This window comes from Mus caroli, chromosome 16, assembly GCF_900094665.2.
Source record: "Mus caroli chromosome 16, CAROLI_EIJ_v1.1, whole genome shotgun sequence".
Classification (NCBI taxonomy): domain Eukaryota; kingdom Metazoa; phylum Chordata; class Mammalia; order Rodentia; family Muridae; genus Mus; species Mus caroli.
In genome coordinates this window covers 40,751,132-40,775,591 of record NC_034585.1, presented here as the reverse complement: position 1 = coordinate 40,775,591, position 24,460 = coordinate 40,751,132, and the positions used below count along the sequence as shown (strand labels likewise).

Genomic DNA, 24,460 nt, shown 5'->3' with positions numbered 1-24,460 from the left:
CTCCCTCCCTCCCTCCCTTCCTCCCTCACTTAAAACCATAGAGCACTAACTATGCTTGCATTTACTATGTAGCCAAAGCTGGCCTGGAACTTGTGGTGATCCTTCTGCCTCAGCCTCAGGTGAGACAGGCTGACAGGTGTGACCCACCATACCTAGCATACTTTATTTCATCTCTGATGGAGTGTCCTGTCATTCATGCTACAGGATGCTGAATGGAGAGGCACCTGGAGATTTCTCACCTGCTGATTTTCCTTGAAAGTCTGGATTAGTGTCTCCCTCAGTTTTCTTCTTCTTTCTTTTGCAACTTTTTCCTCATCCAGATGTATGCGAGTACTTTCCATCATTTTTCCCTCTGGATTCCTCTGAGAATTTTCTTCTTGTCTTTTCTTTTCTCTATTAGTAACAATTTAAAAATAGTTATCAGCTTTAAGAATGAGTAATTACAGTCTACTACATTGGAATGAATGAATACTAAATATTCCAGAGTTGGGTGACTTTTTTAAAAAGTATTTTGTAATATATAAACAAAATAAATTATATACTTTGACAAACAGCACAGTAGGTGCTTTAATGAAGCATTTTTATTGACATTACTACTAAGCTGTACCTTGATCAAACAAAGTTTGTCAATATCTATAAAGTTTTTTCTGTCTCTCTGTATACGTTTACACACATATACACACAAAGAGAGACAGAGTCTCTCTCTTTCTCTCTCTCTCTCTCTCTCTCTCAGACACACACAGAGAAAGAGAGAGAGAGAGAGAGAGAGAGAGAGAGAGAGAGGAAGGAAGGAAGGAAGGAAGGAAGGAAGGAAGGAAGGAAGGAAGGAAGGAAGATATACATGTGCCACAGCATCTGTGTGAGTCACAGAACCACTTTTGAGAATTGCTTCTCTGCCACCTTGTTTTGAGGCAGGGTCTCTCTTGTTTCTGCCGCTGCATTTCTTAGTTAGGGTATCTATCCTGCCTTTGCTACCCATCCTGCTGAAGGATTGCTAGGGATAGAAAAGACTAGGATTAGTTTTTTCTATCAAATACTATAAACCTTGTGTTTGGGGCAAGGAATAAACCTTTGTGTCTCCCCCATCTTATAGACTTTTATAATGCAGTGTAGCAAATGTTTTACTCCTCCCCACTTGGTAAAGTCTTAGTTTACACTAAAGTCCACTCTCTGTTCTAGGACTTTGATGGCCTGGACCAGTGATCCTGTTCCCTGAGCAGCAACTCTTATCCCCTCCTCTTTCTTACCAACTCTCTTCAGACTAACTAGCTGAAAAAGACTGGGAGGCTGCAGTGGGGTAAGGTCTGTCTTGCTAGGCACTTCAATTGTCATGGTAGTCTCTTTACAAACCAGAACAACTTCTAACAGCACCAGGCTTTTTAGTTGCTTCTGGGGACTGAACTCAGGTTGTCAGGCTTGTGAAATAAGCACTTTCCCCCTGAGCCATCTTCCCCACCCTGTATCTCTTCTTATTAGAGAGCCAAATGAACCCGTAAGTAAAGAAGGAATGAGATTCTTATCATGGGCTTTTATAGGCTTTCTAGGAAAAAAATTAATAGTATAAAAAATTACTAAAGAGAAAATGGAGTCTAGAGAATCTTCCTACCCTCCACCCTGTCCTCCTGCAGGCATCCTCCCACACTTACCAACTCAAGTGATCTTATAGATTTCTTTTCTTTCTTTCTTTCTATTTTTTTTTTTTTTTTTTTTTTNGNGACTNTCTCATGTAGCCCAGGCTGTCCTTGAACTCCTGATCCTCCTGTCTCTACTTCCCAAATGGGGAACGGCAATCATGTGCCACTACTTTTTCTGTGGTGCCAGGGATCAAGTCCAGGGTTTTGTGCATGTTAGATAAACACTCTACAAACTGAACTATACCCCCTAGCTCCCAATATTGTCTTTTTATAGGCACTAATTACAGATATATGTACACAAAGATATACTATTAATGATGTGGAGCAAGCCATGAGGAATCAGCTATGAAAGCTCAGGTAGTCACCTAGGCTTTCAGGAGCTTTACAGTTGTGGAAATTCAAGTAAAGAGGAATCTAGAATACAGACATTATGTCATTCATCTTTACTTATATAGGAGGCATGCACTGTCATGTCTTATTACTGGTGATACTAGACTGTTTCACTGGATTAAGGTTGATGATCTAGTGTTAACCTATTGTTTATTTGATTTTCAAAATTATTTTTATTGATATTCCTGTGTGAATGCATAGCACATGTGAGCAGGTGCCCTCAAAGCACCAATGAAGCACCAGCTCCTCTGGGGCTGAAGCTGTAGTGGTTGTGTAGCATCTCAGGGAGGGTGCTGGGAACTGAACTCTAGTCTTCTGGAAGACCAAGAGATACACTTAACTACTGAGCCATCTTTCTATCCCTTCAGCTAATGGTGTTTTCTTTTTGTAATTAATAAATCTCTTTATGAAGTAAAGCAGATTCAGGATACCTTACAAATGAGACAAAAGAACAAGCCCTATCGACATGTCATGGGGGCATGAATTAGTACAGCTCTAGGACTTAGGACAGAGCTCAGTGGCAGACTGCAAGTACAAGGCCCTTAGTGAGACTGCAAGTGCCACACGCAATACAGTTCTAGAACACCAATCTGCATTTTAAAATAACATCCATAATGAAAATAATATCTGATTAATTGTGAATATTAGAGAGGTAAAGAGCCATTCATATTTCCACAAGGGAATAAACAATAACATGTCAATCCTGCTTCACTGTATAATCATTGTCTATTAATTTTGTAACATTTATTATTTATCACTACTAATAATGCTATTTTAGTTATCACTATATAAAAATCTTTGCATTTCTAATCAGTTCTTAGGGCTTTTTTTTTTCCCTAGAACTAGAATTCCTAGGTCAAAGGAAAATACCACTTGATGACTCTTGTTATTTACCCAATTGCTGTGTGGAAGTTCAGATCAGTTCATCCACCTAGAAGCAGAGTGCGTTATCTGTGTCACTCTAAGCACGGGTAAGACTTAACTTTGGTAAGAGATGCCTGTCCAGGGAGCAAGTGTTGAGTGCCCACTGTAGTCTGCTACCATCAAATGGTACTTGTTTTCACGATTTATTTTAGGTCAGGCTATTTTTTTCAAGGCCTGAGAGCAATCTGAAAAGCAGGGTTGACCTCAGTGAGAACTCACTAAAACACTCGTGATTGCTTTCTGAAAGAGCAGCATTTGGAGGAGGCCTGAGCCCGGCACTTGAGGGAGTGAAGCACACGTCCATGCTGAGCTGTTTGAAATTGGGCAGAATGAGAGCAATCAAGAACACAGGGGGGAAAGTCGCGTGGCCTGACGGGGTGGAAGGATTACCTAATAGGTCTTTCTGGCTTGGAGTTTCAGAGACTTCAGTCACGTTGCTGGAAGATTTTTGCTGTTCATGCATCAGTGCTATTTCTCAGAATCAATACATTAGCTATTTCACCTGTGAAGCTCATTTTCCACATGAAGATGGATAAGGGACTACATCCTGTGAGGGCTACTGCCATTTTCCTCTTATGTCAGGTATTCCTCTTCTTTATCAGTAGTCAGGGAGTGACTTGCTGTATGATTATCAGCAAATAAGACCCCAACACAATTCACAGTAGGGCGGGGACAGTTACTAACCACACAGAAGCAAGAAAGAAATATGTTCCACCTTTAAAAACCTATGCAACCAAAGAAATGCAAACCATTTACCATGATGCCTATTAAATGTGAAAAAAATACTGAAAGTGACACCTCCCAGTACAGAGAAGAGTGTGGTGCACTGGGCCACAGCTGGTGACACTGTCAACAGGTACAGTTCATTTGCAAAGTAATCTGGCAATGTTTCAAAAGTCACAAAAGATCCATGCCCCTTAACCCACTAATTACACTCATAAGAATAGATCCTAAAAACATAATTCAAAGGCACGGCAAGGTTCTAGCAGTAAAGACCATCAACTGCATTATTATATTGGTACATTTTTTTTTCTTTTTTTCTTTTTTTTTTGGTTTTTTCAAGACAGGGTTTCTCTGTGTAGCCCTGGCTGTCCTGGAACTCACTTTGTAGACCAGACTGGCCTTGAACTCAGAAATCCACCTGCCTCTGCCTCCCAAGTGCTGGGATTAAAGGCATGCGCCACCACGCCCGGCATATTGGTACATTTTTAAAAGATTTATTTTCTTTTTAATTCTGTATATATGTGTGAGCCTGTGTGTGGTTTGTGTGTGTAAGTGCAGTGCTTGTGGAGGTCAGAAGAGGGCATCAGATTGCCTGGTGCTGGCATTAACAGGTAGATGTGAACCACCTAATGTAGGTTTTGGAAGACAACTTAGAAAAACATTCAGTGCTTTGACCCACTGAGCCATCTCTTTAACCCTGTTGGTAAACATTAAAAGGCCAAAATGGTCAGCAATACAGGACAAGGCCACTGTGTTATGGTACAGCTACTCTGTGGGATAAAACACATATCTCAGGACTCTAGGCAAGCTTGGTACTGCAGAATAACAAAGCAAATGTACTTGATGGTTGCAATTAAGTAGGCAAGGAGTCCGTGACCAGGAGAAAACATGAAAACGCAGAAGTAATCTGTTAGGATAGTAGAACAGTAGGTGCTGCACTCTTTTGTTTAGTATCTGCAGTGGTAATACATTCCTAGCACTTGAGAGTACTCCTGATGTGTTTGCTTAAACAGACATCCTCCCCCCTGCACATCAATCACACGGCTCACATTTTCCATGCTTCTTCCACAGTGTGCCTTCTTTCAAGTATCTCCCTCCGCAGCTTTACCATCTCTCTCTGAATGTCCTCCTTCTCTTTCTTGGCCAGCAGAGCCTTCCTTCTCTTCTCTTCCTGCACTAGACTCTGAGCCTCCAAGAAGGCTGCTTTTTTCAGGGCATCTGCCATTCTCTGGGACTGCAGTTGTTTCTCACGTCTTAAGCGATTTTCCTTGACCTTTCAGAAATCACAAGTAGAATGCACAGGCGGACACTTAGGACACATTTTGAAGATCGGAATACAACCAATTTGAAACATCCTCACCCAGAACACCACTGCTTATTGGAAAAACAAAGCCATTCATTTGTTCCCTGAGTGAGAACAAGTACAAAGTTCTACAAGCAATTAGAGGAAAGGACGCTCCCCATCTAGGATGAACTGCATGATGGATAAGCTGAGTGTGAGGAAAGGCTCAGAGCCCGTGTGTTCTTATTCTGAAGCTTGCCCCATGTATATATGGCCATTTCCCTCCTGGGCTCTGTACTTTAACAGCCACTTAAGAAAGAGCAGGGATACATTAGGGTGGCTAAAATCTGAAGGACAGAACAGAGATGCTTGCCAAGGGAACACTACCAGGCTCTATGCATTTGTATTCTTATTTCAGTATGCCAGCAATTGTGGCCACAGTTGGGAACCAAAAACAAGACCTTTGTGGATAATTCTAAATATGCACATTCATTCCTTTCAATGCTAACTCTTCAGAGGCTGGCTCCTCTCTTAACTTTACCCTTTTTACCCTCTAGCTGTGGTAAGACTCACAGATAATGGGCATATGTGTTATTGAGCCTGCCTGCCTGCCTGCCTGCCTGCCTGCCTGCCTTCCTTCCTTCCTTCCTTCCTTCCTTCCTTCCTTCCTTCCTTCCTTCCTTCCTTCCATCAACCCAGGATCCTACATCTTCCCATTTTTCCACCATTGCCATGGCTGGCTAGGTATACCTTAATGGTTCAAAACAGTGAATATTCATAATTTGTATTTAGAAATCAAGTGTTATAAAAAGACAGCATACATATGTAGATATTAGTGCTACTTCAGTCTTAGTCCTTGTCCTATGGCAAAGACATGGTCATTCTGAGTTCCCCAAATTCTTTTGCGAGGCAGAGCTCGCCTTTTCCTCTATTACCTACTATTCCTTTTGGAAGAAGGAAAGTTCCCATATGCCTTTCCAATTCAAAACAGCTGAACTAGATTTAATTCAGATCTGTCCTCCTTTTCAAATTATAATCACAAAATGAGTGAATTTTAGTTGTCTAGAAAAGAATTATCCTTATAATATCTAGCAGAATATTCATGATAATATATTAATGTCACCATTCAAAGACCAAATTGGAGCAAATGCAATCTACATATTTATAATCGGAAGCGCCACATTCACACTAATAAAGTTTAGTTCAGTTCTCAACTGGTCAAAATCTATTATTCTAATTTTGGTTATTTCTTAAATAAATTTTTTCCTACTCTCAGTTTATGAGAATTATTTTTCTTCTGAAGCTCTTATATTTTATTTTTATTCTTCCTTACCAAACCACAGATGGCACCCTTTTTCATAATAAAGCCTAAGTCTTTATTTAAGCTTATTAAATGTGTTACACAAAGACTGCTTCCTGTTATCCATTTTAATTTTGTTTTTCCCTCCCACCTGCTTATGTCTCATCTCCATGGTAAGACGAGGATCCTTCTGCTGCCTCTTGCCTTGGTTCTCCTCCATTCCAAGCTCTTCCACCATCTCAGAAGCCACCACTTCTTTATGGAGCAGATGCTCTATAAATTTCTGAACAGTGGCACTTTCCTCCTCTTCCTCCAAATAGCCACATAAATCTGGGAGTAAAAAAACAACCAAGAGGGGAATTAAGAAATAATATTCATATTTACATAAAAATTCCAAAAACTACAAGGCTGTGATTGTTTCACCAGCAGGAAGTAGTGATTACAGTTGTGGCCTCCCAGCAACCACCTCAGATACAAGCACAAAGCTCCATCCGCCGGGAACCGCTTTCACCCAAGTCACTAAGCGCTTCTTCACAGCCAGACTTAAAAGGTATTACTTTAACCTAAACAACCACAAAAACTCACTTGCGTAAAAACAACCCTCAATTGATCCTAGGATATAGCTCAGTGGTATAGCTCATTCTCGAGCACACATTACCCTGGCTTTAATCCACTTTCTTCTACAAGATGCTAGAGAATAGCCATTCATACTATAGGTACATAGTGTCCTATGTGTCCATACAAAACTTTTCAAACTGCCATCCAAAGCACCTTTACATCCCGTCAGTCCTAAGGGAGTTTCCCAGCTCCTCCACATCCTTACCCAGGCTGGGCATGGTTAGTCTTACCTTTAAGCTATTTGAACAGCAGTGTAGTGTAACTCCTTGTAGATTCAGTATAGTGTAGTAGGTTTGCCTAGTGACCAAGGACTCTGACCAATTAGACGGGGTGACATTAAAGTCATCCTCTAGCTCTCAGAGCTCATGACTGATTCCCTAGTGGGGGATTTTGGAGTCCTAGCAAGAGGAATGCCATCAGCTGGTTTCACCAAGGCTGACTTGAGTCAGGTGTAGAAAGCTGCCCTACTATGTTACCCTATCCACAGCAGAAAACAAACAACAAAATCAAAAACCCCAAACCTTTGAGGTACAGGAGAAGATCCTTTACAAGTCTGTTATTTAATTTGTCTGACATTAGCTTTGTACAAAAGAGGAAAAGAAAGGAAACATCCCGAGAAAAGAAATAGCCTCTCTTGTAAATGAAAATGAATCAAAGCATACAAAGCATTTTATAATTATAAGATGATATGTGAATGTTCCAGTGTGTTCTCTGTCAAAGTAAATAGTTATCTGATGATATATGGGCAAGAGGCACTTTTAATTGCTACATAAATTATAGGCAAAATTATAAATAATGTAATATTTTAATTTTAAAAAGCAATAGGAACTAACCAAGGATATAGCAAAGGGGATTTATACTCAATCAAGAAAAATTAAACTCTCAAAGATAAACCAAACATCCATAAGCCAAATGTATCATTTATTATTTACAACAATAAAAACTACTTCATACAAACATTCATTAGATATCAAAGCTTAGAAGGACCAGATACGTTCTTACCATCAAACCTGTCATACTTCAAATGGCCATGGGTGTCTGGCACAGGGGGGCTGCTCAGCACAGTGCTTTCCCCTTCTTCATCACTTGCTAATTCTTGTTTAAGTTTGTTGTCCAGCCAGTCATTGACTAGTTCCTGAGCTGTCAGTAGAACAAAACCACCTTTTAGTGTTTCAGTGACTTACAGGCTTCCTCTATTTGCTGTTTTCATTCATTCATTCATCCAGTTAGTCAGTCACTCACTCACTCACTCAGTGTGCTTGAACACCCATTATGGACAAATACTATTTTAAGCACTGGAATATAACAAGGAACACAATTGGATAGAAAAATGTTACCACCATGAATCTAGCAGTCTAACCAAGGTTAAATAACAAATGAATATTATAAAAACAAGGCAGGGAAACAAGAAATGGAGACTGGGTGTTGTGTTGTAGTTTTAAATTGAGGGATTAAGTAGAAGATATCTGAGCAAAGGATGGTTTTGAGTGAGCCATATGGACATACAAGCAATGCTGTACCATGCAGGCAGGGGAAAGAAAGTTCAAAGGCCCTACTGCACAAGTGTCTAGAGAGCCAGAGAAGTAACTAGGAGGGCAGTGTGGCTGGAGAAATTCAGGAGAGAGAGCGAGAGGAGGTGGGGGAGATATAATGGTGAGATAGAAGAAGTGATAATCCAGGCTGAAAGCAGTGCTTATCAACAAGGTTGTGATGTTGCCCCTCATTTGAAATACAGCAACACTGAATTGTCACAATCAGGGGAAGTGATAACAGCATCCAATGTGTCAAGGCTAGGACACTGCTAAACACTCTGTTCATAAGACAGCCTGCCCATGATAATACTCTGGCCCCAAATGTCCTGAAGCTGAAACGCTTTTGTTCAGAGTCCTGATCCAACTCTAGGTATTTTTGTCTGCCATTCTAAGTGTGAGAAGCCATAAGAGGGTTGTGAGAAAGAGAAAACCAAATTGGAAGGTCAAGATGGTATTGGTGGCAACACTCTAAATTTCATGGGATGGGTCCATGGGTCCAACTGAAAGAACAAATGTAAGAGTTGTTGGCATACAGATGGTATTTTAAGCATTAGAAGAGGATGGCATTATCAGGTGAACACAGTAGGTAGAGAAGAGCAAAAACAAAAACCCTAAGGAAATCCACCTTTTAGGAGTTGGAAGAGACAAGGTAGAACCAAGAAAGCTAAATAGGAAGGAGAGACCCTGAGTGTAAAGGAAGTCAGAGCATAGATGTTGAAAGCCAGCTGCCATTTCAGTAGCATTCAAAAATCTTCACAGGGGGTGGGAGAGATGTCCCAGTGGGTAAGGGCATTTCCTGCTGTTGCAGAGGACCTGGGTCAGATCTCAGGCTCTTCAAGCCAACTCATAACACCTGTAACTCCAGCTCAGAAGACTGACATCATTTTCTGGCCTCTGTTGGCAACCACATGCTATGTTGGCATGTAAATTCATGCAAGAATAAAAAACAAGCAAGCAAATACATAAATAATAAGTGAAAAGTTATATGTAGGCTTCCAGTCTCCATCTGCACCCCGGAGCTAAGGCTGTCCCACAACCTTCAGTACTCAAATCCCACCCAGAGAGGGCCAGTCTCCACAGGAGTGCTGATACATCTAAGATCACAGACTCACAGGCCCACAGGAAGGAGACAGTAAGAGACAGTAAGACCAGATGGCAAGAGGCAAGTGCAAGAACCTAAGCAACAGAAACCAAGACTACTTGGCATCATCAGGACCCAGTTCTCCCACCACAGCAAGTCCTGGATACCCCAACACAGCAGAAAAGCAAGACTCTGATTTAAAAATCACTTTTCATGATGATGATAAAGGACTTTAAAAAGGACATAAATAAGCCCTTAAAGAAATACAGGAGAAGACAGGTAAATAGGTAGAAGCCCTTAAAGAGGAAACACAAACATCACTTAAAGAATTACAGGAAAACACAACCTGGATGAACAAAATCATCCAGGATCTAAAAATGAAGGTAGAAGCAATAAAAAAATCACAAAGGGAAACAACCCTGGAGATAGAAAACCTAAGAAAGAGATCAGGAGTCATAGATGCAAACACCACCGAAAGAATACAAGAGATAGAAGAGAGACTCTCAGGGGCAGAAGATACCATACATAGAAAACACTGACACAACAGTCAAAGAAAATGCAAAATGCAAAATGCAAAATGCAAAATGCAAAAAGCTCCTAACCCAAAACATCCAGGAAATCCAGAACACAATGAGAAGACCAAATCTAAGGATAATAGGTATAGAAGAGAGCTAAGATTCCCAACTTAAAGGGCCAGTAAATATCTTCAACAAAAGTATAGAAGAAAACTTCTCTACCCTAAAATATATATATATATATATATATATATATATATATATATATATATGCCCACGAACATACAAGAAGCCTACAGAACACCAAATAGATTGGACCAGAAAAGAAATCCCTCCTATCATAATAAAAATAATCAAACACCAAATGCACAAAACAAAGAAAGAAGTAAAAAGTTAAAAGCAATAAGGGAAAAAGGTCAAGTAACATAGAAAGGCAGACCTATCAGAGTTATACCAGACTTCTCAACAGAGACTATGAAAGCTAGAAGATCCTGGGTAGATGTCATACAGACCCTAAGGGAACACAATGCCAGCCTAGGCTATTATACCCAGCAAAACTCTCAATTATCATAGACAGAGAAACCAAGAGAGTCCATGACAAAAAACAATTTTACACAATATATTTCCAAAACTCCAGCCCTACAAAGGATAATAGATGGGAAATGCCAACACAAGGAGGGAAACTACATCCTAGAAAAAGCAAGAAAGTAATCTTCTTTCAACAAACCCAAAAGAAGATAGCCACACAGACATAATTCCTCCTCTTAAAACAAAAAATATAACAACAAAAAAAAGTAACAGGAAGCAACAACCACTATTCCTTAATATCGCTTAACATCAATAGACTCAGTTCCCCGATAAAAAGATGTAGACTAACAGACTGGATATATAAACAGGACCTATCATTTTGCTGCATACAGGAAACACACTTCAGTGATATAGACAGACACTACCTCAGAGTAAAAGGCTAGAAAAAATTTTCTAAGCACTGGTCCCAAGAAACACACAAAAACAATTCTTCACAATAAAAGAACTGCTGGGGGAATCACCATCCCTGACCTCATGCTGTATTACAGAGCAACAGTGATAAAAACTGCATGGTATTGGTACAGAGACAGACATGTTGATCAACAGAAAAGAATTGAAGACCCAGAAATAAAACCACACACTTACAGTCACTTGATCTTTGACAAAAAAGCCAAAAATATGCAATGGAAAAAAGAAAGCATCTTCAATAAATGGTGCTGGTCTAACCAGCTGTCTGTATGTAGAGAAGTAAAAATAGACCTATATTTGTCACCTTGCATAAAGCTCAAATCAAGTGGCTCAAGTACCTCAACATAAAGCCATATAAAAAAGAAAGTGGGAATAAGCCTTGAATTTAATGGCACAGGGGATAATTTCCTAAACAGAACTCCAATGGCTCATGCTCTAAGATCAAGAATTGATAAATGGGACCTCATGAAACTGGAAGTTTCTGTAAGGCAAAGGACACAGTCAATAGGACAAATAGGCAACCTACAGATTGGGAAAAAAAATCTTCTCTAACCCCACATCTGATAGAGGGCTAATATCCAAAGTATATAAAGAACTCAAGAAGATAACCACCAAAAAACACAAACAAACAAACCAATCAAAAAATGAGGTATAGAACGAAACAGGGAATTCATAACAGAGGAATCTCGGAATGGTTGAGAAGCACCTAAAGAAATGTTCAAAGTTCTTAGTGATCAGGGAAATGCAAATCAAAATGACCCTGAGATTCCAACTAGCACCAATCAGAATGGCTAAGATCAAAACCCCAGGTGACAGCACATGTTGTCTAGGATGTAGAGAAAGAGGAACACTCCTACATTGCTGGTGGGATTTCAAACTGGTACAACCACTCTGGAAATCAATCTGGATGTTCCTCAGAAAAATAGAAATAGATCTACCTGAAGACCCAGCTATACCACTCTTAGAAATATACCCAAAAGATGCCTCAGCATGCGACAGGGGCACATGTTCCACTATGTCCATAGCAGCCTTGTTTGTGGTAGCCAGAATCTGGAAACAACCCAGATGTCCCATGACAGAAGAATAGATACAGAAAATGTGGTTCATTTACACAATGGAATACTACTCAGCTATTAAGAATGAGGGCATCCTGAGTTTTGCAGGCAAAGGGATCAAATTAGAAAATATCATCCTGAGTGAGATAACTCAAACCCAAAAGGACATGCATGGTAAGTACTCACTAATAAGTGGATATTGGCCACAAAAAAAAAAAATACAGAATACCCAAGATACAGTCTACAGAACTCAAAAAGGTCAACTAGCTGAAGGGTCCAAGTGTGGACACCTCAATCCCACTTGGGAGGGAGAAGAAATCAATCACAAGGCAGAAGGGACCTGTGTGGGAAAGGGGACAGGGAAGGGAAGAGGGGAACATGATCAGGTATTGGGTGAGGGAAAAGGACTGAAGTTCTGAGGGTCAGCAGAAAGAATTTGGAAACAGGCAACCTGGGGAAGGGGGAGGGGAGGACCCTCCAGAATGTACAAGAGGCCTGGGAGGTGAGAGACTCTCAGGATTCAAAGGGAGGGACCTAAAGTGAGGAAAGGGAACTTGTAGAGCCTACCTCCAGCAGAAAGACAGGGCATCAAGTGAGGGATGGGGTTGCCATCCTATAATCAAAACTCTGACCCATAATTGTTCCTGTCTGAAAGAACTGCAGGGATAAAAATGGAGAAGAGCCTGAAGAAAAGGAGGTCCAGTGACAGGGCCAAAGTGGGATCCAGCTCAAGGGGAGGCCCCAAGACCTGACACTATTACTGAGGCTATGGAGTGCTCACAAAAAGGGACCTATCATGACCATCCTCTGAAAGATCCAAGAAGCAGCTGAAAGAGTCAGATGCAGATATTTGCACCCAACCAATGGACAGAAGCTGCTGAACCCTGTGGTTGAATTAGGGAACAGCTGGAAGAAGCTGAGGAGGGCGGCAACACTGTAGGAGGACCAGCAATCTCTATTATCCTGGACTCCCAAGAGCTCTCAGACACTGGACCACCAACCAGACAGCATACACCAGCTGATATGAGGCTCCCAACACATATACAGCAGAGGACTGACAGGTCTGGGTTCAGTCAGAGAAGATACACCAAACCCTCAAGAGACTGGAGGCCCCAGGGAGTTTAGAGGTTTGGTGGGGTGGGGGGTGGGGTGGGGTAGGGGGTGGGGTGGGAACATCCTTGTTGAGGCAGGGGTGTTGGGATGAGATATGGGATGAGGAACACTCAGAGGGTGGACCAGGAGGGGGATAAAATCTGGAGTAAAAAAAAAAAAAAAAAAAAAGATTAAATAAAATTTAAAAAACAAAGAAAGAAAGAACTATTTTCCATGTTAAAAAAAGTTATATGTAAATACAGGAGAAAATGTTTCCATTACTACTAACTTCATCATTTTTATATATTTCAAAGTCTAGGGCATGGAGATGCCAAAGAAGAAAACCACTTACTTTAGCATTGCTTTCACCACTGTTATTGTCTCATAGTTCTTACACAATTAGGTGTTTCTATATACTAACTGATGAGATATTTTTATAGTTAAAATAGGAGAAAACAAATGATACTAGTGGCCCTTTATCTGTAGCTTCATTTCCCACAGTTATAGTTACTTTAGTCAACAGAGATCCAAAAACATCATGTGGAAAATTCCAGAAATTATTCCTCCCTTTCGAATTGCACTCTGTTTAAACAGCATATCCAGACTGTGTGCTCTCTTATGCCGTTTCCCTCGGGATATGAGTGATCTCTCTGTCCAGCCCCACTATTGCTCTTAGTTAGTAGATTAGAGGCCCCCTCATTTATTAGGTTGATTGCTTATCACTGTAATGACAGTGTCATTCACCTTACTTCCTCACATCATGCAGGAGTTGTATCATCACATATCGTCACGAGAACAATGGTGAATACAGTAGAAGAAGATATTTTAAGAAAGACGACATCCACCAGAGGTTCTGAAAGGTACCTCATGGGGACTACAGTAGAAACATAGTGGAAAGGCAGAGAAAGAGATAATTATTAACCTGTGTATAAGTTATACCTTTATGTATATAACTTGTATGTAACACAGTCTGGGTCTACTGAATGCCACTCACAGTAAGGGCTTACTAGGAAGTACTAAAAGAGCCAAAGGAGAATACTTCCTTCCTTTGAAGTTATACTACACAGCTCCTCATGCCGAATAGAAAGAGGCAAGCAGCCTACCTAAGAGCAGAGATTTTCCCAGACTGCTCCCCACAGCCCTAGTTATGGTAGGATATCAATGCAGCTGATGAGTAGAAAATAAAAACCAGGCCTTTGTACCATGCTCTTTCTATACACCAGCACAGGTACATATGGACCTAGTAGTTTCTCAGGACAGTAAGTATTACAGAGATAAAATACCTGTCCCCTAAAAATGGTTCATGGTCTAGAAAGCTTGGGAAATGGAGTACGACAATAATTTTCTTCAACTATAGGGTTTCTGAGAGCTTTTAAAGTATGTCACGTATGGCTGCTGGCAGGGTGGAAGGTGAGGGGAAAGACTTTACAGCACAGCTGTCCTTTATTCTGAGAACAGTCAGTATCAGTTCACCTAACCCACTTCAGCAGCTCCCAGAGTTTACTTCCCCTCACCCCCACCCTCAAGCACTACCCTTTTCCTCTATTTAAATACAGCCTCTTATAATCCTGTCCTACCCTATTACACTCAGAATAAACTCTAGGTGCTTCCCCAGGCCAACAGTGCCCTGGACAGTGGGTCTCCTGCTCACTCCTCATGCCCATGTCTACTGGAAGTGCCCGCCCCACTGGGTTCCCTTCGGCTTCTCATGTAGTCCAAGCTTGTCTGTACTTTGACCTTGTGACACCTCTTGCCCTCTACCTGGGATGTTTTGAATACATCACTACTTGATAATTTGTTTTTACGTCTTCATTCCCACACTAGAGTGCTTACTCCATGAAAACACAGCTTTGCTTTCTTGTTCATAATCAATACTTCTAGTGTCTAATATGGTGGAATAAGACTTAACTATGTATGCATTGAATAGAGATAAATGAAGTAACTGGGGACACAAATAATCCAAACAGAAGATGGTTTGCAGGACATAGTCCTCTCACTTCTCTCTTCCCTTGGAGACTCTCTTTCCCAGTCTCCTTTGCTGGTTGCACTCAAGCCCCTGAATGCCTTAAGTGGAATAGTTCAGTAATCAAAATGTTGAATTTCAAAATGGAGATTTGAGGAGGCAAGGAAGTTAAACTAGTTTTAGAGCCTCTTCACAAGGAACTGAACTAGTTTATAAACTAGAGGTCAATTCACAGTGTAATACCAGATCAAGTTAATATGCCACCATCTGTGCCATAGGGCCAATACCTTACACCATTCACCAGTTAATATCAAATTGCTCTGTTAGTGGCTCCTTCAAATTCAGGAAACACAGTGGGCTTTAAATACAACCTTGTGGGACTGGGGTGATGGTTTAGATTTAAAAGTGCAGATTTTCTTGCAGGTGATCCAAGTTCAGTTCCTAGCTTGCATGCATGTGTGCACGCACACATGCGCTCTCTTGGGGGCACGCGCACACACACCAGGCGGCTCACACCACCTATGACTCCAGCTCCAAGGGAACCTGACACCTCTGGCCTCCTCCGGCATCTTTATAAACATGCAGACACCAATATGAAGACACAGACACACACAGAGACACATACACAGACAGACAGACAAACACAAATACACAGAATCAAACACAAACCTTTACAGATGGTCTAACAGAGTAATGGAGTTAGCTCTGGAGTAAGCAGCTTCAGGGGTGTAGAGTAGCAAAGGTTAAGAGTGAGGATAAGAGCAGCTTCCACTCCGTGCCTTGCAGTGAGTTCTGAGCTGAGCTTTAAGAACTGCTACCATCACACCTGCAATGCATCCTCTCACCTTCTTCATAGACGTCATCATGATACTCTGTTTCCTCACATGCTGCCAGATCTACTGCTTGCCGCCAAAACCTTCCAGGCAAATCTGCATTTCTGGTAGAACAGGTATTCGAAATGGCAAATTCTGAAGCTTTCTCCACTCTCTTCAGGATAACAGAAAAAAAGAATCCATCACATGATAGTAACCTCGTTCAGGGCTAGAAGACGGCTGCTTTTCTGACAACAAATAGGATTCTTTCATTTTCCCCCTTTGTTGACACTGAGCAGTATTTTAGTTGTGTGTGTAATGTTAAGTTAATTGCAGCAATTGGCCAAGTACTAACTAGCATTCCCAGGGTTTCTAAGAATGCTGTTTAGGCTTAGGTAAGTTGGAAACAGGATTGATGAGAGGCTCTGGTGCACAGGCCTAATGACCTGAGCTTGATCCGTGGGCCCCACAGGCAGTAGAAGAGCACTGACTCCTGACCTCCACACAGGTGCCATGGCACACAGATCTATATACACATAGATGTATATCTGCCTGTACACCCATGTGCACGTGCACACACATACCACAATAAATAAAATGAATATTTATTTGTTATTAGCATGTATTAATTGTCCAAGATAATGGGTTTCATTGTGACACATTAATACCCATGTGGCATATTTTGATAATACTCCTCCCATTACCTCCTTTGTCCATGTTAGGGTTTTGTTTGGGCATTGGCAATAGGATCCTGAAACCTGAATACTTTATTCTGAACAAACAACTGATACCAGTTTCTGTGCCACTGAGACTTGTAAGGGAACAGAAACTACAGGCTGACTCCTCCAATTTCTACAGGTAAAAAGGACTAGCACTGTGTTAAGCAAGCCACAGGTTTAATACAATTGAAATAGACAGCCTCCACTGTAGTCATGTAGACTGCTTTAACTCAACAACAAGAGTTTAATGAAAGCACGACCAAAGCCACAGTACTGGGGAAGGGGAAACATCTTAGCCTTTGGACCGAGTAGGGAACATTTTATTTTACTTCATAGGTGAACCCCAGCATCTGTGTCCCCAAGACTTGCATTTGCTTTCCCTTGTTTTTGCTGAGTGTTTACTCTTCTGACAGGCACTGACAACTCATGATGTAGTTCTTTAAGTGAAAATTGTATTGTCTTTCAGAAACTAAAATCAGTCTCTCAGCCTCTTTTTGTCTCTGTCCCTCAGTCTGTCCGACTCTTTCATACTTGTTAGAAAATGTTTTGACTCTATTTTCAACGTATACTCATAACCGAGCTCCTTGCACCATCTGCACAGCCACCACCTCAGTCCAAAGAATGAGTTTCCCAACAGCCTCTGCAACAGCCTTCACCATAGCAAGTGGTCCCTTTCCAAGTGAGAGCCAAATCATAAAACACTTCAATATTTCAATTAGAATTAAGACAAATCCTTACAGTGTGCTTCAGGGTCCTGAACCCCTAACCCCTCTGTGAGCTCTGTTGTCTCACCAGCCCACTTTGTGTCAGCCACACTGACCCGTTTGTACACTCATCCTGTAACATTCCGATGGTGTCACCACACCAGGGCCTCACTAACCACCATCCCTCTGTCTACACACCTCTCCTAACAATTCTCATCGCACTCTTTCCCTCTGTCTACACCTCTCCTAACAATTCTCATCGCACTCTTTCCCTCTGTCTACACATCTCTCCTAACAATTCTCATCGCACTCTTTCCCTCACCCCTCGCTCTCACTCAAACGTCACCTTCGCAGCAGGGCTTCGCCACAACCACTGTAAGGAACCTCCTCCTCCTGGTTCTCCTCTGTCATCCACTCCAACTTTGTATCCTTTATCATTTACAATTGACTTTTTTCTATTATAGCCTCCAAACAGAACACTAGCAGAAATTGTTCTCTTCTTCATAAGAGAACCCTTAGCAATCAGGTTCATGCTAGCACTCACTCAGTAACCAAGAAAAGTAAAGTATTTAGTAAAGGAAGAAGAAGAAAGGAGATTTATATTCCAGGATGCTGCGCTGCTGCGTTTGTAGTGTTCCTGACCTACTTTGGAAATGACTTTGCCTCTTACCCTTGGTAGAGAGCTTGGTAATAACTGTAAAAGCTTGCCAGAGGTTAAATTATCTAGCTCTGGTGTTGCCTTCTGTTAGGTTTCTGATGTCAGCAGAGCTCTACAGTTTAAAATCCAAGGATAAAATCTGGGCATAGGAGGTGTTGGAACAGAAAAACAAACTGTCAGAGTTGAGTGAAGGAGACACCAGTGTCTACAGACACTGTTTCCTGCATTGCTCCTCAAAGCCCGTGGGTTATCCAGCTTTACGTTACAGCATGCACTAAAGGATGCACTGATTCTGACTATGTGGGCCTACGGCTACCCTTTAGCTTCTTGAGTTCTAAGAAAGATGATTTTGTATATAGTATTTGTGCTTGTATGCACACACAGGTAAACAAGCATACATAAAGCTATCAATTTTAATTTTTAAGCTAATACTCATAAGAGAAAAAGAAACAGTGGATTTGTAGACTTGATTAAATTTTTTAGATTATGAATATAAGAGATAACTAGATGATATGTCATTTCATTAGAAATTTGTAGTTTTTTTAAACTTTATTATATACATGTATTTGTCTATTTTTGTTTATATGTATGGGTGGATATTAAAGGATACCTTGTAGGAATCAGTTCTCTTCTTCCACAATGGGGTCGCAGGAATCAAACTTAGGTGCTTAAGGCTTGGCAGCAAGTGCCTTTACCCCATGAGCCATGTCTCCAGCCCTTGTATAGGTTCTAAATAGAAAGTGGCGCAGAGCTTGGGACAGATGAGGAAACTGATCTTGATACAGGCAAAGGTCTGGAAATGACAACTGAATGGAAGGGAGCATTTGCTCAGTTCTAACAAAGCAAGCCTTTAAACTACGTACGTGATGACACTAAGGCTAAGAATTAACGTCTGCAGTGCTTCATCTTATGGTATTATCTTTCCCCAGAATAAACACATAAGAGCTAAGAGGGGTCTAGTCTCTCTCAGTAACTTGTGTCCATTTGTCATATGTTCTTTCAGTTCTCTGTTCTAGCTGTGTTCCAGCAATCTAGTGAACACGATGGGGAAACAAAAGTAAACGTTTCATTCTTAGAAAGTTCAAGTTTTTGTTTTTGGTTCCATATGCCATCTGCACAGTAATCCATTCAAGAGCAGTTCTAAAGTAAGACAGACTGATTTAAAAATAAGTTTTTTTGTGTGCATGTGTATGTATACATGTGCACCTGTGTGTGCAGGACAGGACACCTTGGCTACAGCTCTCACTGGCTTGGAGCCACCAATTAGGCTATGCTGGCTGGCCAGAGGGCCCCTGGGGTCCACCTGCTTCCCTAGCTGGAATTACAAACACCACCATGTCTTGCCTTTAACGTGGATTCTGGCTATCTCACTCAGGTTCTCATGCTTAGAAGAGAAACACTTTAAGAGCGACTGAGCCATCTATTTTTCCAGCTGTAAGAGGCTTACCAGTTGGTAACTATGTTCAGTGATAGTTCCTCTACTCCAGGCTGAGGTATCAGCAACTAACAAAGCCCAGGGAGCACCTGCTTCATAGAGGAAGGAGAAAGGCTTGGGAGGAGAAGAGGCACGCAGAGCTCTGGAATAAGGAAGCTCAATCAAGCGGGAGGATGTACCGCAGTAAGATGAGTCAGACAGGATAAAGATGAATTGTAAATCATGCAATGCTGCATTTAGTGCTAGCTGAGCACCTGCCTGATTCTAAGTTATTTCTCCATCACTGTGGATACTCACCAATGTCTCACTCTCAAGGTTTGCTGGACCTTCTCTTTTATCACAGCATCCTCTGCAATTCTACTTTAGCCGCCCACTTAACCTAAAGCACGTTGTACAGACCATTTCATCCCTCAGCCCAAACCCTGTTAACCAGCTCTCCATGCTAATCAACCACTCCATCTCCATGCTTCATTCCTCTTGTTCCCACAACACTGAAGCTGCATCCAATCAAGTCTTTTAGTCGTTGCAAGCCATTCTCCTCTACATCTATAAGATCTTGAAAGAGCACCTTCCCTTCCTTCCTACTCATACAGACGGTCTGCTACTGTCTTACTTCCAAATCTCCATTCCTTCACTTCTGTAGTGACAATCCCCAATGTAGAATCGGTTTAAATCTACTTTTTTTTTGTACCTTAAAACTTATGGTTACTTACTTCAGCTAAATCCACAACGCAACTAGCAATCTTCCTTTTGTGTTCTAAAGAGAGGCCTTTCTCTATCTTCACCATCCTCCCACATAACAAATTCACAGCTATTTTTAAAGGATGGGCCACTCAAGTGTATTTGGAAGTATTAGGAGGAAACATTAACTACTGAGGGCATCCCCAGAGTTGTGATACATTATGGAGTAAAATCTGGGGTGGTGGGGGGGGGCAGAGAACACAGAGGTAATAGGAGAAGCAAGAGAGAACAGTCCAATGGACAAAGATCAGGAGGAGAGGGTGCCTAGAATATCAGAGCTGAGGCTATCAAATTAAAGTGGAGAAGTTTGATAGCTATCAAGAGATGATAAATTTGGTCAAAAAAGTCATTTCTAGTAACTGTTTCTGTGGAAGGGAAACTGAAATAAATAGACTTTTTTTTATGTGTATGGTGCTGCTGATTGAGTAAGAAACAGAAAGTAAGCAAAAATAATCGTGGACAAGAGAGAACAATGAAAGTAGGAAAGCCAAGAGTCCACATTCTATATATCTGCAGATATTAGATAAGAAAATAAAATCATTCTACAATCAGGACTGACTTCGGGGTCGAATAAGAACTTATTGATTTTTTAAGACGGGAGATTTGTGAGCAGGACGGTGAGAGAGCCTGTGCAGATGGTTTAGCAGGATGATAAGACTCTGAGTCCAGCCGGCTGACAGCTCCATGAAGGAGGAAAAATCATACAAGTGAGACAAGATGGATTTTATCCTTGAGTTTTCATTAAATCTCCCCCTCTAAAAGAGGTGGTAAGCAAGTGTGTCACTAAGGCCTGCAGGACCTCAGTACTGAGACTTGGACACTGACATGCAAGCTAGGGTTCCTGGAGGTTAAGTGGTCTTCCAGGGGCTGCCATTCACAATGTGATTTGTCTCAGCTGTCTTGTGGACAGGGCTTCTGCAGTGGTCAGGGTGTCTTCCCTAGCCCTGTCGAAATTAATGCCTCTCATCATATACTTCTCTTCTAACTTCAATTCTCATAGTAGCTTTAAGTCAGTTATTTATGCTCCACTGGACTATAATCTGTGGCCTGTGTCTCATTTCAGCTCTGGTACTCAACATCCCGAGCTTGGATTTAGTAGGCACTTAACAAATAATAGCAAGTGAGTAAATAGCTTAAAAACCTTACAGCTAGGCTGGGTGCTGGCTGGCTGGGTGCCCATAACACCTGCCAATGTAGATAACATTTGCTCAAACTACTGCCAGATAGAATATTCTCTCAGGAAAATACCACATGATTTTGAACTATGTGCTACACAAATAAACTGATTACAATGAATTGCTAAGTTGACACTCAGATGTATGCCCATGAAGTGTTTTTAATGGTACCTGAGTTATAAAGTACACATCTCAGGACTGGAAGATATCATATGTCAGGAAGTCATTATTTCTGTGCGGGTTATCTAATCCCCCTCTCAATGGATGCTCCAGCTTACTCTTTATTAGTGCAACATTAAGTGAAATTCTAGCATTTACTCCAATATTCCCAGTGATGGAAAACATGCCTCCTGATGAAAACTTTTAGTCCATTTTTGGACTGCTCTTGACTTTAAAGAATTCTGGTGATAGCCATGTAGCTTTCGCCAATGGGTCCTCTTGTTGAAGTACAAACAAAACAGTCTTCCTTGTGTCTGACAAAGGCTACAACTTTACCTCCCAAGGTCTCTTTTTTCTTACTCTATTGGCTTCTTCATGTGATGCCCATGCTGGTGGAAAGGCTGTGCATCGACTTGTTTTCTTGTTTATACTTAAGCCACCTCACGAGAAGCAACAGAATAATGAAAGACGTTAGAAAATCTAAAATTGAGGTGACATACAAAATTGCACGGGAATAACAACAGTCATCTGTATGCACACTGGAGATCTATCATGACGCCTGACCCTTATGCTTCCTGTTTGATTTTGAAATGCCTTACCTTAATCCAGTGCCCCACATTATCAGGCTCAAATGAAGACTGTAGGAAATAGATACAAACTATTAATGCATAGCAATAGCTTCAGCAACACTACTGTCTTTAAGCTGTCTTCTCACTCAAGCATATGGAAAGGTAGCCTTCATCCTTTCCTCCTAACTTCTCACTGGCAAGTTCAGCACTACTAGCAATGAAAGTGCATTAAACCACAGTAGAAGAAACAGGAGGCCTTGTCTGTGACATCCTTATCACTCTTGGCTACCTTGAGATTGTAATGTACTAGGTCTGTAGTCTAGGCATCAGCATTTTTTTTTTTTTTAATGTCTTAGTTCTCCAGGGCTAAGAGTCAAAGTATAGAAGTATGTATTCTATATTCGGGTATAGAAACATTACTTCTCATGAAACACATACAAACACTGTTTAGTTCACCTCTTTCTGCCATTTTTAAAGACTGTTATGGTCCTTTCTTTTCCTGTTTGTAGAAGTAGCCAGATGCCTTCCAGTCCTTCCTACACCTGAGATGTTGTCTGGTAAAACAGGAGTGGGGGGTGTGGAACAAAACTACTCAACTTGTACTGTTGTACCAAGCCTAAAACGAACAAAACAAATTAATCTCTACCCAGATCAGTCAGCTATTAACCTGAAATGAGAAATCGAGACCACAGGGAGCCTCCTCTCTGTTCTCTGACATCCAGAAGCTCGCAGAACTCTAACAGTCACTGAGTAAGCAAGGGGATTCGTTTTGCAAAAATATTCGGGGTTTGTTTGTTTTTTTTAAACAATGGGACAACAAACCAATCAACTGGCACAAGAGAGTTGCTGTAAAGGATATAATATCCTCCCTGCCTTACCTAACACTTCACCTTCAGCTCACCTTACACACAATTAATGCAGCTGTTCTGTCTGAATAACTTTGTCACGGCAACAAAGAAAGAGCTGATCCTATTCAAACTCAGTTGAATTTCAATACGTTCATGTGTTTTACTTTGTCCTCTAGACAGTAATATAATGAGCACTATCAGGGGGAAAAAAATCCCTCTTTTTGTAGTTCTAAGTTGTCCCAATTTTTTTTTTTTTTGCCTTGCATCATCAAATCTATATTCATATGCTATTTCGGGCCCCATCTATTATGCAATGGAGCAACCTCAGTTTCCACTCACTAACACCCTGGCCTGTGCCCTCTGGTATCTGGAGCATGGTTTTCACTAAGCGGAATGTGCCCTGTGCACACAGCTGCTATATTTAGGATAACCCACAAGAATGATTACCTGGGTCCCCCACAAAAGCCACGTGTCTAGAGGATTTTTTTTTCTTTTTACAGGAAAGTGCAACTGAAAGGTAAGAGCAGCTGGTGAAACTGCTCTGCTGCTGAAAGCTGAAGCCCCTCCATTTCAATACTCTCGTTTACATTTAAAGCATCTATTTTTCTGACTGTTAAGAGGTATTCTGGAAGGCACACTTGGTGTGGCTGTGACTTTGCATGACTGTGACTTTTGTAATGTTCCAAGTTTTAAATGGTGTCTCTTTTTTTTTTTTTAATTACCCTCCCCCATTTTCCCCCACCCTCCTGATGCCTTTAGGTGCTAATACACAGAAGAGGTAAGAGATGCGGGGAGGCTCTATCTTTGAATGCTTGTGGAATTTAGAGATAACCATATGGATAAAGTATTGAGATACAACCATCTGGACTTCTGGGTTCATTTTAGATACCTGGTGTAAAACTGGAAAGAAAAAGATATAAGGGATAACGTCAGAGAATTTCGTGTGATGATTTTTTTTTTCCTTTCAAAGACCCCTTAACTCAGATTTGAAGGGGGCAGGGGAAAATGTGCGGAAAGTTTCCTAAAATTGGTGGCAGAGGTAAGGACTAGGGGCAAATTCCTCTCACCATGATGGACACTAGGAGACCTCTCCATAGATAGAAATAATCCTTACAGGATACAGCCCATCACACTAGTGAGTACACAGACCCTTTGGCTCCTTAAACCATGCTTCCTAGGGCTGTGCTGGCTCTAGGATAGCCAAGGCCAGGTAAGGATGCCCCCGGGGGAAGAGTGAGGAAGCGCAGGGCGGGAAGCGGCTGGCTTCAGGGCTGTGTGGCGCCTAGGGCCGGCTCACGTTCCTCAAAGTTCCCGACTGGGATCACCTTGAGATTCAGCTTCCTTGATAACCGTTTCCAGCGACTCAGCTCCATCTTCTTCTTTGAGGCGGACCCTCCCTGGGGCGCCAGCAGCACGTTTAGCAAGCTCAGGCCTAGACTTCGGCCACAACAGAGACAACTGCGCCTCCTCCCAGACTGCTTTCAGGTGGTTCTGGGAGTTGTAGTTCTGCCACCTAGCAGCTAGACAGGGGTCAG

At 41.4% G+C, this 24,460-nt stretch overlaps 1 protein-coding gene across 1 annotated transcript in view; it reads right to left on the bottom strand.

Annotated features, from left to right (window-relative positions):
• The window catches only part of Ccdc191 (coiled-coil domain containing 191), a 72,766-nt gene extending 48,383 nt beyond the window's left edge, over window positions 1-24,383 (bottom strand). Inside the window, exons 1-6 of the mRNA XM_021184944.2 lie at window positions 24,251-24,383; window positions 15,951-16,092; window positions 7,874-8,011; window positions 6,405-6,583; window positions 4,721-4,944; window positions 240-393 (exon numbers count right to left, since the gene is read on the bottom strand). Coding sequence (XP_021040603.1) covers window positions 240-393; window positions 4,721-4,944; window positions 6,405-6,583; window positions 7,874-8,011; window positions 15,951-16,092; window positions 24,251-24,298 — 885 coding nt within the window. The 5' untranslated portion in view covers window positions 24,299-24,383. The remainder of the gene's footprint in view (window positions 1-239; window positions 394-4,720; window positions 4,945-6,404; window positions 6,584-7,873; window positions 8,012-15,950; window positions 16,093-24,250) is intronic.
• Window positions 24,384-24,460: the final 77 nt, after the last annotated feature.